Source organism: Haemorhous mexicanus, chromosome 6, assembly GCF_027477595.1.
Source record: "Haemorhous mexicanus isolate bHaeMex1 chromosome 6, bHaeMex1.pri, whole genome shotgun sequence".
NCBI lineage: Eukaryota > Metazoa > Chordata > Aves > Passeriformes > Fringillidae > Haemorhous > Haemorhous mexicanus.
The window spans coordinates 32,488,824-32,502,152 of NC_082346.1; the positions used below are offsets into that span (position 1 = coordinate 32,488,824).

Sequence of the window (13,329 nt, forward strand, 5' to 3'; positions counted from 1 at the left end):
GGGTTTTTTTTCTGTTGTTGTTGTTGGGTTTTTTTTATATTTAATGATATCAAAGACAAGTTTAGTAGACAAATAATGGAAAAAAGAATGACTTAAGATAGAAAAAGCAATAGTGAGGACTGCTACATTCTCTGTCCAAATGGTGCTCCAACATAAATGGACTTACAGTAATTATCAGAAGGAAAAGTCTTGCTTTTGTGGCTGAGGGATTTCTTCCAATATATTCAGCACCAGAAATTGTCTGGAACTTCTACTGGTCTGCTTTGATACTCAGGATCCTATTCTGATGTGGGACATTACCAGCATAAAAGTAATCTGTATGGGTGAGGAGCAAGATCTTTTGTTCTTTTCCAGTCTAACAGAGAACTAAATAGTAGAGCAGATGGACAGACAGACCCCTTGTTTGTTTTGCAATGCCTATTATCTTGGCAACTGGGTTGTGGCTAAGCACAAGATTAGTGTGGTAAGCCAAGAAAGGCAGCCTCAGACACCAGCACCTTTCATGACTTAGATGTTTCAGATGAGCCCCTTTATAAAGGGCAAAGGAGCAAGACAATTCTGCTTTAAGATAAAGCACAACCTGGATCTGTCAGACATAGACTGAGTAGTGGTACAAAAGATCCCTTTCTTCCATCTTGGAATATCTTGACATTTCTTCATTAAGCACCATTTGTCTGTGTCCACCTGTTTTGGTCTCTTGGTTAGATGGTAAATTTAAGGTGGAGGAATTATTCTGGATCTACATGATTTGGTCTGCATGGTCTCCCAGGACCAGGTCGTTGTTATGGTGATTCAAATAATGAATATTGACTATCAAGGGAAAAGCAACACTCCCGGACAATGAGAGCAGGAAGTTGGTCATAAATGTGGTTTGTTATTTGGCATGGAGTCCACATTACTCATGTCAGCGGCTTGATTGCCTCGATCCACTGCACTCGCTCTGCCTTGGAGCTGGCCTGGATGTAATAATGAATGTCATTTTTGGTGATGATTTTGAAAAGGTTGCCTTGCACATTGCCCTTCACTCCTGCAGAGAAAAAAAAAAAGGAGAGATCAGGAGGGTGCACAGAGAAAATCTTTGTGGCAGATATGAAGCTTCATAGGGAAGAATTTGAATTTCATAAATTAGGGAATCAAATCTTTCCTTTTTATTATGGATAAGACATTTAAAGCTTTTGTGTCTTTGATTTTCATCTTCAAAACCCCTGGAAGTATTCAAGGCTAGGCTGGAGAGGGCTTTGAGCAAACAGGTTAAGTGGAAGTTAAGTTCTCATAGGTTCCACAGACCCTGTCTGTGGCAGGCGGATTGAACCTAAATGATCTTTGGGGTCCCTTCTAACCCAAACATTTGTTGATTCTGTGATTCTATGAAAATAGACACTCTTGTCACAGATTGGATGAACTACTGTGCACTCTACTACATATCTAAAATAGTCTCTGGTGGAGACTATTACTTGAGTTATACACTGAATGAATGACGAGCCCCTACCATTTTGTGTGGTAGATTAGATTTTCTCCTGCCCATAGCTGGGTTCCTCTTAGCAAAAAGCTCTATTGTTCATCATGTGCCCCTGCCCCCCAGACCAAAGTTTTTTCAGACCTTCTCTTTAAAAAGATGCTCTGTATTTGATATCTACACATTGTGCTTACTGTCATAAAATAAATTGTTTTAATAGCAGAAACACTTATCTATGAGGCTGAGGCTCTAGACAAATGCCTGAGCTGAGCCTATGCTCCAGCAGAACTGGTTTTTTATTGCTGTCTTTATGTCTCCCCTACATTTGAGTTCGAGCAGGTCAGAAATGAAAAGGTAGAAGCATACAAGTTGAGAGGACACAGAAATGGATGGCATCAGAGGATGCCTCAAAACTTCGAGTTAAACAACATCCCCAAAAAGAAAGTGGTTTTTCTATGTCTGTTAACTCTGGAATATTAATCAGTCTTAGGACAGTCTCAGAAGTCAAATGACTAAGAAAAGCCCATATAAAGAGAACACCCAAGATATGTAGAAATAACACTAAATAAAAAGAGTCCCCTTTGATGTGGACAACCCAGCAGTACGGGGACTTGTGACATGCCTCTTCCCTTGCTTGCAAATGGAAATGGAAAGGCAGCCCACCTGTGCATACAAGCAGCCATATATACAAACCCATACCCAAAGACTGTTGCTATGGCATACATACAAATGTATGAAAGTTCAGAGGTTTGTGCTCACCTGCTGGGACTCCATTGTCCTCCAGCGCCGAGACAAGACAGCCACGAAGAGAGAATCCACCTACCGGCTTGTTGTCTTCCTGCAAAGAAAAAGGAAACAAGGGATAGCTGAAAGATATCATCATTTCCCAGAGCACGTGCATCACTTCTGTGAAGTTGGAGACATAATGACAGTTTTTCCAGGCATGAAACACCTATGTCACAAGAGAAATCAATTAGAACATGTAGTTAAAGGCAGTGCTATGCTTTTTCAGTCCCAGACGTTTCTCTGATGTAGCTGGGCATGGTGTAGATCAGTTAAAAGCACAAATGCAGGCAATCACTCTTCAAATGTATGTATGGTTTTATCAATAACAACATAATGAATTATATATATTTCTGTAAGTATTTAGCTTGCTGCTTTTCACTGAGACTGTATGGGAAAAATCTGGCTCTTTTCCCTACTTGGCTGGCACTCTTGTTTCTTGCCTTCAGGCTCTGCAGTTTTAGCTTATAGCCTAACAAGGATAATTTGCAGTAAAAAAAACCCCAAACCCATGAAGGAACAGGAAACAAAAAATGAACTGGGTCCATAAGCTCTTTTCACTGGTATATTGCTTCTATTCTCTTTAAAAGTCACATAAAGCATTTCTATACATGTTCTTCTTGCAATCCTGTTTGGCTTTGTGGTACCCTAAGTATCTGAGTTGCTCACATTGACTATTATATTCATGAACATAAATACTACTTTTGATGAGAAAATTTAAAACTGAGTAGTAGAAATTCCTATACACACTTTGGCATTAAGAAGACCCTATTCAATGCTGGAATAAGGATGCAAAAAATCCTAGTATCAGTATGATCCTCAGACAGTAGGATTTCAGCCCAGAAAGATCACAACCCAAGAAGAAAGCCTGTAGGACCATGGCCCCAGACTGCGAGGGTACAGCAAGAGAGCAATCCCAAGAAGACTGCTGCTGCTTAGCTAAGGAAAAGGAATCTCCCTGGGAAAAAAGACAAAAGATGCAGAGGTACAAAATCCCACAAGGACAACCTCCTAGGGTAAAGGCCAGAGAGGTCTAATTCCTGGAAATGGATAGAGGAACCCAGAGTGATACAGAGTGAGTGATACCCAGAGGGAACACTCAGCGTAACTGTATCTTCACTATAATGTTAATGTTTCTAAAAGGATTTCTGGGGATGGTAACTTCCTACTCACTTACCTTGGTGGGATCATAGTAGTGCAAAAAAGCAGGATCAGCTCTCAAAACAAATTTTCTCACCTTCCAGTTTTTTCTCTTGTGCCCCTGCAAAATGGAAGAATTGAAATTACTGCCTCCTAAAATGACCATTTTCCTACAGGCTGTAGGAGAGACATAAGTAAATACCAAAAAAGAGGGTTTGGACCCAACAGAGAAAAATAATTTCTAACATCCTGGTAATTCCCATGACCTTCTGCTTATCTTTCTTCTTCATATGTTGACAATTCCTTCATCTCTTCCTTGCCTGTACTGAGAACTAAGAAAGCAGAGTGACAGGAACAAATGCTTATATCCCTCATTCCCACTTTTCATTTCAGATTAAATATGGGTTTCAGATTAAAACCCCATGCTGTGTGTGCTCCAAAGGGGTTATGTCAGGTCCTTTTGCAGCTATTTACTCTTTCACCACAGCCCTTTCACTGCTGCCAAGCCTGTGCCAGGTCTTGGGAGCATCCCCTCTCCTGGAGGTTTGGTGCTGGGATCAGGGCCGGCCCGGGGCTGGGGCTGCTGGAGGCTGTCCCTGGCTGCTGCTGCCCATGGGCAGAAGCTCCTGGGCAGCTCTTGTGTCCTGTACTGATGGGGGCTGCCCTGCCAGCCTGTGGGGATCCTGCAGCACCCCACCAACCCTCACGGAGCCCTGGCACCTGGAGGAGGGAGGGTTGGGAAGCATCTGGTGATCCAGTTTGCACAACGCTAAGGTGGGGGCTCGGGATACAGGCTTCAGAGTAAGAGTGTGGCCATGCAGTGCAGGTAGGATTCCTTTTGCAGGTGGCTGTGTTATGCTTTGAAAGAGTGATTGACCCTCTTGAGTGATCTTGTTCATAGCAAGCATTGGAAACTACATTTCACAGATTTGTCAGATCTTGGAAACAGTTATTGCCAATAGGTACTTGTGCCCAAAAAACATGTTTCACCACCAAAAAAGCACCCATGTGTACATGATGACTGCCCACAGGTAAATGTCTACTTCATACAAAGGTCAAGCTACTCAGCTTTGATATTTCTGAGGCCAGCAACATATCCTCACTGTTCACACCACCTGGATGGAATAGGTTAAACCACAGGAATGGTGGCTCTGCTTGGAAGTGAATGTAACATGTCTGGTAGGCTTTGGAGTTTGTGTGGTACTTCTGCTTTTGATGCTGTTTTGTACCCTTGCACCAGTATATGCTCAAAATGTGCAGAATATCCAATTAATTCTGCCTGAGCAAGTTCCATAGTTCACTTCTTTATAACTGGATCCTCTTAACTGCAAGACCTCAAGTACTGACAGGCAAGTTTGTTCTGCTGGGCGCATCTGTCCAGCCATCATTGCACAAGTCACATTTACTCTCTAAGAAACCCTAAGAGCTGTACTTTTTCTTGTGTCCCAGGGCAGGTTCCAAGACTATGCTTACCTGTTTCACTAAGAATCCTTGCTTCACAATTGTGCCACTTAATTCAGAGATGTTAAAATGGACCTCTTCCTTGGAACTAGTATTTTTCTTACTGCTCTCAGCCTGCAAATAGGGAAAAGACAGTTCCACTTTTCTTTTTAATCTAAACAGACTTTTAAGTAGAAAATTCTGCATTTTCTTTTTCTTAGCTGTTTTTAGCTTATATTTCCTGAGTAAATTCTCCTCCATAGCTCTGCTGCTCAGCCTTGTAGGGCCAAGATTCACAGGCAACAAATTAGAGTTGTAAATCTGTACATGCTGGGTATAAGTGCGGTGCCCTTGAGCTGTAGCACAACTACAGCACTGCCTCCAATACATGCAGACACTGCACTGCACTCCAGGGACACACCTCTTTTAATGCCTAATTATGTAATTTGTAGATCCCTCCATACCCGTGTAGCTATTTGGCTCCAGCAAAAGTGCCAGAGTAAGTACTACTAAGAGACTAGAGCTGCTCCTTCTGCATTTACTTTCTGAGCCTGCACATTTGCCTTTGGTTGCATGCTGTGCACCTGTACCCCAAACCAAGTGTGTGATGAGGGCCCGTGTGAGAGCTGCATCACTCACAAACATGTACAGTGCGGTGGAGTCGTCGAGGAACTTCTCGGAGGGGTCGCTGGAGCGCGTGGCCTCGGTGCTGCGGACTCCCACAGGCCTGATGAAGTTCTCATCCATCAGCATGGATGCCAAGGTGACAGCCTCGAATCGTGACACAGCAAAGCTGTTGGAGATGAGCCAGTCCACCAGGGCAGAACCTGCAGGGAGAAAGGCAACTCTCATACCAAGACAGTGTGCTCTTCTCAGGGTAGGCAGATGGTCTCCTGCCACACAGGTTTTTACTTGCAGAAGCCATCCCAAAGGTTGTCAGAGAAGTGCAAAGTTGACCAAAAGTCGGGGTTCTAAGTATGCTTCCATACATCCAAAGAGTAAGAGAGAAAGGTGTTGGAGAGTTTGGCTGCACTGCCAGGTTCTACTGGGCCAGAGCTTATCCCAATATGAAGGCAGTACAGTAGCTCCCTTGTCCCTGTAATGTGGCATATCAGATGTGAGGTGGCTCTTTTCCTGCCAGATGTACCTGTGAAGGTCTCTTTGTATCTGTTGCCTTGATCCAAATTGCGGGTCAGCTTAATTCCAGTGCTGCTGTCATACATTCTCTCCACTATATTGCTACAAATGAGAGCACAGCACAACATCAGCAGATGAGAGAGACAGGCAGAAATAGCTGTATACTTTCTGTCAGTGCCAGGGATGTCCTCATGATTACCCACATAAAGATGGGAGGTATTCTAGGTACTCTCTCAGAAGCACTGTCGTAAGTACATTCCAGGAAAACTTTATTCTCCCAATAGCAGCACTAAACAAGATGCCTCACAAAGTATCATTCAATTCAGAGCACTGCAAATGGATCTATAGTCAGCCCGATTTACCCGTTCAACACAAATCAAATTAATGTAAGTCTTCTGTTTCTTAATCAGTCTCCATTTCCTTTTATTTAAGATGATGCACCCTAAAAATCCTTGTCTGGATTCGAGATACCAGCTTTGAAAACTCGGCAACAGGGCACAAAGCCACCACCCGGTGCTTCCCTGATGTCACACCTGTGAGGTAAATACATCTCCCCAGTGAGAACATTTGCAGCTGACTAGGAACAGCTTCAAGCCAGCAGGGAGGTGCAGAACCCACATACTCCCAAAAGATGATGGTCAGGAAAAAGTGCATTCTCTGGCTAAAGTATGTGCAAACCCAGGCAAACCCAGGGCAGCCAGTTCAGGGGTTCATGGCCACAAAGGAGCAGATCTGTGCAGAAAGGAGCTTCCCTTGGCCCTCCCCATCCATCAGCTCAGGCACTTTGCAAACTACAGCAACAACAGAAGGAGAAATCATATACACTTACTGGAGGCTGATATTTTCTAGCAGTTTGAAAGAGTTCTTCATTCTGTGAAGTTCTTGTACCTGTACTGGATGACCAGCATGAATAGCTCCAGTGATGTCCAAAGCCCAAGAGTCACGTTCCTCCCTGGAGCAACATTCAAGGAAATAGTCTGTATTGGTTTTTGTCTTTAGTTTGATGAGTAGCTGTGGAGAAAGACGGACAAAGCAATAACATAATTTAGGTATTTCGCTTCTCTTGCATTTTTCTTTTTTTAGCACTGGCCTAAGTGACACAAGTAAGTCTGACAGAGCATCCCACCTGAGCAGTTCAAAGCAATTCTTGTTCAGAAGGATGGTTGGCACAAACCTGGGCTGTTTTTGGTGGGGTTGTGTTTGTTTTTGTTTGTGGAGTTTGGTTTTTTTGGGTTTTTTTTTTTGGTGGGTTTTTTTTGGCTTTTCTATCCCCCTCAAATCCCTGGGTTTTCAGTTATAAACATTGTTTACATGCATGGAGCTCCTGGAGAAGAGAGCAGACCAACAGATACCCCACACAGAGGAAATCTGCATTGCTGCATGGGAGAGCAGAAAAACACAGGAGGAACGTTTTCTTCCAGAGTCCTCTTGCTGAAAACTTTCTACAGCAGCAATATCCCATTGGTGAAGGAAAAAGGAGTCTGATCTGAGTGCCTGGGAGCACCCCATGGAGCACACTCAGGCTATAAGGCAACTATCACATGTGATATTTCCCTTTTTCCCCACCCTCCTCAGGTTCTGTTGGGTTGTTCATGTCCTCTCGCCACACACTCTTGGGCTGATGCACTTTCATTTTTTTCTCCTCGCTGTGTGTACAGGAGGAGTGGTTAGGGTTGTTTTTTTTTGTTAATAGCTGACTCACATTAGGGCACACAATGAGGGAGTTCAGTGCCTGTCCCAGTTACACTGCTAGTGGCAGCTTGCTTTTGGCTGGGCCTGATTCTGGAAGCACCATAGTGGTATGGTTGCAGTAATCAAAGAAGCTTTTCCTCTCCATAGAAGAGAGGAAAAGAAAGGAAGAAGTTAGAAAATAAGTGACATAGAGAAGAGATACATTTTTCCAGTCATACCGGTCTGTTCTCATATTCCAGGCATGGACAAGTAATAGTGCAGCCATCCAAAAGGATCCTGCCCTTTGGAGAAGGCTCCTTCTTGCCTCCTTCAATTTTGTAATACAGCAGCTTATCCTGCAGCAGAACAAACCATCTCACTTTCCAGTTACGAACAACGTGTCCCTGCAGGGGGAGAAATCCACATCGCTGATTGTAACACAAGCACTGAGAAATGACCATATTTTCTTTTTGGCTTCTTGTATGAAAAGAAGCCCAAGAAGTTGTTGTGAGTCCTGTTCTCCCTGAAATACACATTTTAAGTAACAAAATACCACAGCTCCATCCCTATAAAATCATAGAGGGATAGAAAAGCGCGCTGTGCTCTTTCTTCAAGAACTTTGGAGAACTTTGCTGGCACAAATTCTTGTTTCTTGTAAAAGATCACAGGAATTATCCCAAAGAGCCGATGTAGGTGCACACCTGTCTGCTGACATCACAGGCAGCAGAAGGGCTAAATCCAAAATGTGTGAGGGCTCTTGGCAACCAGCTCCTCCTCTCTGGCGACCCTGGGTGGTGTCTTTTTCATTTTGATGTGGCTCTAGGTGCCAAGTGGTTTTGCAAGAGCTTTGCTGGCTGAATTGGCTTTTCCTCACATTCCCCCCTTACTGCTAATGAGAAGTTCATTTCAATCCCACCTGTCTCCAGCCTCCCGGGCTAAAACATTCCCTGTGCTACTGTTTCCTGTAAAGGAAATATGCTTTTTGATGACAAAAGACTGAATGAAGGCTGCTGTTGAATACCTCATGGATTATATGATACAGACAAATCCTCCTATTTTTCCTCTGTAAATAGCCCCCAGCTCTCTTTAGTCTGGTTAAAGGACAGCGAAGCCAGTGAGGGCTGACACTGGCATGCTTAGTCCTGTCTGATGGTGTCTGGTCCAGCTTGGCTGTGCAAGAAGCTGACTCGTGTTTCTACAGGGATGGAGCGTTACAGCCAGCAGGCAAAAGCAGGGGGTAAAGGAAGTTCTGACACCTGGGATAGGGTGGGCATGGCTAGAAGAAAGAAACACGTAAGGTCCAGTTGTGGCATGAATCAAAGCTCATTAGCTCTCTGTAAATAAAGGAGAAACCCAGCAATCTCCAAGTAAAGGTGGAATAACAAGTCTCTAAAACCCAGGGCACTGTAGATCCAATGTTTTCTAGTCCATACAAAATACAATTTATCTATCTCAGGTTTGTCCTCTCCTTCCCTTTGTGTTCCTCAGGTTTTTTTTCACCTGTTTTAAAGTTACTTGGCCATTTTTCCTGTATGTTCTTTGCTGTGGCTCTATTCTTTCCTTCTGGAAAATGTTCTCTTTTCTCAAGAGGTCGCCTTACCTTTTTAAATTTATCTTTACCTAATTCCACACATTCATTTTATATTTATAATGCATTACAGTATGTAACTCTGCCATTTATAATGCCTTTAGATAATCTCCTTACTTCTGTTCTCTTCTTATGAAAGCTCTGTTTTCATTACCTGATCCCATCCCTTTCTCCTTTTTTCTCTGTGGATCCCTGGTTCCCTTGTCCCTCAGTTTCCTTTAGTTGCCCCCTTTGTGCTGTCCTTCCTGTCAAGCTGTGTGTTTGGGTGATGCTGTACAGACTGGCAGTCACAGCTCCGTGTGCTGCCAATAACCTATTCCTCTCACTCACTTGGTGCCTTGGCTTCCCATTTGAATTCAGTAGTCACTTCAGAGCCGAAAAGGACAGCTGTACAGAGAAGACACTGGCAGCTGGGACTGCTCTGCCCTTGCTGCAGAAGGCAGGATGGAGAAGAGCCCCTTTTCCACACAGAACTCCATTTGGCCAGTGTCTGGCCGGCCAACTGGCCAGGAGCCCTGCCAAGAAAACTCCTGACCAGGATTACCTTCATGTTAGCACCAGAAACACTGCCACGTACTGCACAAAAGCATTTCCCTAGGCGTGGCAAAGCTTTGAACAAACCTCTCAATCACATTTTTTTCTATGAAATCAAGGATCATATTAATCATTGAGACAGGTTCTTGGTACTAAAAGCAGTTTATGCCCCTTGCTAAATTGCCTCCTTGTGTTCCAGCAATTATTGACTTGGTCCTACAGGGAGAAGTGTTGGGAAGGTTGAAATCTTTCAGCTCTTTTCACCACATTTTGGCTAGAATTTTCTAACAGAAGTGCTCGAGGAGAACGGGAAAAAAAATTATTTCAAAAGCATTTTTAAGTTTGCATTGCTTTGATCCCCTTCAAAAAGGGTATCAAAAAAAGGGGTGGTTTCCCCATTCTCTCACATGAAATGGGAAACTGTGCACACACACGTCACTGAAGAAGGCACCAGCTATCTTAAGCGACCCAAAACTCCTCCCGTCTCTCCACCCTCCCACGGTGGCCCCCCTGCTGCCGCGGGTGTGCTCCCTGCAGAGGTGTGCGTGAGGTGCAGCCGTACTGGCTTTCCAACACCTGAGGAATCAATCCTGATGGCTGATTCACCTTCCTCTGCAGAAATACCAGCACAGGGAAGCTTGCGGGGGGGTAGCGGACGGCTGCAGTTCATGCAGCTCCCCTGGAGGCACCTGCCCAAACCTGGGGGAGCTCCATTGCCAGGAGGAGCGGGCAGGAGCCCCTCCGACCCAGCGCCCCGCAGGCTCGCTCGCCCTGAGCCCTGGCTCGCTGCGCTCCCTGCCCAGGAGCCGCTTCTGTCGGAGCAGAGCCGCTCGGAGGGGAAGCAGAGCACTCACCCGTTTGACGAGGAAGCCCTCCTTCAGCACTCCAGCTTCTTCCTCCATCGTGGCCGGCAGGGAACAGAGCAGAGACCCGCCGAGAATCGCCCGAGCCCTGGCAGCCTGTCCCTCTGCACATGATTTGTTTAAGAAAGCTCATTTTTCTTTGCTCCCCTCCTCCAATGTGACGCACTCTCCCTCCCCTGTTTTTTTCCCTCCCTGTGAGACATTAGTTAAACAGCGAGCTGGCTCTATGTATTACCTGCCCTCGGGGAAGTAAAACAAAGGGATGTCTAAAAAGGATCTTGAAAGAATTTCACAGAATTTAGTAAAGCAAAAAACCACCACCGAGCGAGCCGGCCAAAATAAGCAGCTAGAAAATGACAAATCAGGTATTGCATGGGAGGGGGAAGCATAATTTAAAAACCTAATTCCTCAAAACTTCAGACTAAACAACTACCATATAAAATTTCTCATCTGACAAACCCATCTCTCAGGAGTTCTACAAATCAGCACAACTTGTAAGTGTAACATACAGGATATTATGATTACAAGGAGACTTTAACAAATCTTACAGTAACTTTTTGCTGAAAATTTATTTTCCCAAAGAAGATCCAAAGCACCTGAGAGTCCACTCTACTCTCAGTGACCCCTTGGTATGTAAACCAAGATTCTCTACCTAATATCCTAAATCTCTACCTAGGCAGGCTTTTAGTAAAGCAGCCTGATCCTTGAACATTGCAGTGACCTCTTGTACCTCTGAATGCCTTGAAACAGAGTGCCTTTTGTGTCTAAATACAATCTTAGATGTTTATTGTATTTCTGAAGACTTTACCCACCGTGACAAATCTGTTTAATATGAAGTAATATTTCAGAGAGTGCTGCAGTTCAGAAATAACAGCCTTTGCTGTACTGTCAGCATTCCATGACTCACTAAAATTAAGGTGATGAATGTGGGCAGAGCTGTGGGCTCTGATAAGAAATACAAGGTAGTGTATAGCAAATAAACAAAACCACTCGTTGCTATGTTAAGAGTCCAGAGGTCAGTAAGACTAAGTGACTCCAATATCAAGGGACACACTTTCATGCACCAAGGAAAAGGAACAAACAAATAACTTCTTTACACATTTTTATAACTCTAAGTTAGGAATAGCAAGACACTGAAGAATTGAAACCAAAACTGTGCTGGAGACAACTCAGAGAAGCGTCCTGCAAAGGCCATAAGAATACAATGGGTGACTAAAAACTGCTGGAAGTTAGAAAATTTCATTCTCTATAAAGAGAAAACATGCTGGCTGAGATTTCAAAAGCAGCAGTTACCTATGTAGCTCCTACTGTACACCTTTTGTCTCTTGGGAAAAGGCAGGCAGCTACCAGGCAACAGGCTCAGTAAGTCATATCCCAGTATGTTTGTTCTTCAGTTCACCTAAAGTACAGTAACAGAACACTTGGAAAAGTACTTTGTGCTGCTGGTATGTAATATTTTCAAAGTTATAAATGGAAATTTTTGTAGTTTTTAAAAATATAATTGTAGCCTTAAATAAATAAATAACCCAAGTGTTTTTTTGTTAATTGAAAAATAATCTCCATCTCTGTAACATATATATATATATATTTGTAGATAAAAGCTGTATTCAGAAGCAGAATCTTGGAGAAAAAAAAAACCAACCTGATAAAGCCAGCCGGAAAATATTCAGCTCACGATGTTTTGTACATCACAATTGCACTGGGGGGGAAAAAAACCCCAAAAACTTGAGTCCACGTTCAGAAGAGACATTACTGTTGCATGCATTTCCTGAACATGCACTCTTTATATAACCAGCTTGAAGAATACAGTGTTCCTCAGCTTGGTATTTGAGGTCTGACTGCACATTGTTCAGCTTGTTACTGCAGGCAATTTATTCAAGGTGCTATTTCATGCTAGGGAGGACAGGTAGAAGCTTGCAGGGGGCTCTCGCTCAGACAGTGATCTCAGAATTGCTCCATAAGCAGTCCTCACTGAAGATCTGACAAGCTCCTTTTCTCCAGCATGCAGACCACCCACAACCCTGCAGACAGATCTTGGCAAAATTAACATTAGCAACAAAGAATTCTATTGTCAAACTGCTAGTGAAAAGTGAAACAAACCTTGATTCAGCTGGCCATTAAATAACAGGTTTTGTATCAACTACTTCTTATATAGGGCCTTCACTTCCTTCAATACCTCAACTCAAAAGTACTTCTTCAATACTTTGGATATTTATGATAGACACACCCCTTCCTCCCTGTCTCATTCTGTAGTTAATCAAGGTTGAAAAACTGCCCCAGTATTGCTCCCTGAGGCTGAGTAAACATAGCTCTTTCAGGGTCAGGTAGTATAAAATGAGTCAGTAGATCTGAGCTGTTGTATTCATGCATGGGCTGGGAATGCAGGTTCTGGCATTGAACCCTTCCGGTGGAAAAGGACATGCTTTGATCTGTATAAACTTAGGGAGCTCTACATCACATCTTCTGTGGGCCTTAAAACTCACTGCAGAGAAGAGTACTCATTTCCTCTGATCCATTTTAGAATGCTTTCCACATCAGTGTAGTACTGTAACAAAAAAAGAACAGTTGAGTGCTTGACATTTTCTTGCCTTCAAGGTGACTCCCAAATACTTTATATGCTATAGAATTTGGAATGGGATGGCCAGAAAGAGCTGCCTTCAAGGCCACAGGATGCTACTCAGGCATTCAGGGCAGGGAGGAGCAGCCCCCACAGTTGT

The 13,329-nt window shown here is 43.6% G+C and overlaps 1 protein-coding gene across 1 annotated transcript; it reads right to left on the reverse strand.

The window, feature by feature from the left end:
- Window positions 1-854: 854 nt before the first annotated feature.
- Window positions 855-10,764, reverse strand: PLEK2 (pleckstrin 2). The gene is made up of 9 exons (XM_059849740.1): window positions 10,604-10,764; window positions 7,867-8,031; window positions 6,786-6,967; window positions 5,967-6,058; window positions 5,459-5,646; window positions 4,853-4,954; window positions 3,417-3,500; window positions 2,216-2,294; window positions 855-1,027 (listed from the first exon to the last, which is right to left on the reverse strand). The coding sequence occupies exons 1-9, from the start codon at window positions 10,649-10,651 to the stop codon at window positions 900-902; spliced, it is 1,068 nt and encodes a 355-aa protein (XP_059705723.1). The 5' UTR covers window positions 10,652-10,764; the 3' UTR covers window positions 855-899.
- Between the last annotated feature and the right edge of the window lie 2,565 nt (window positions 10,765-13,329).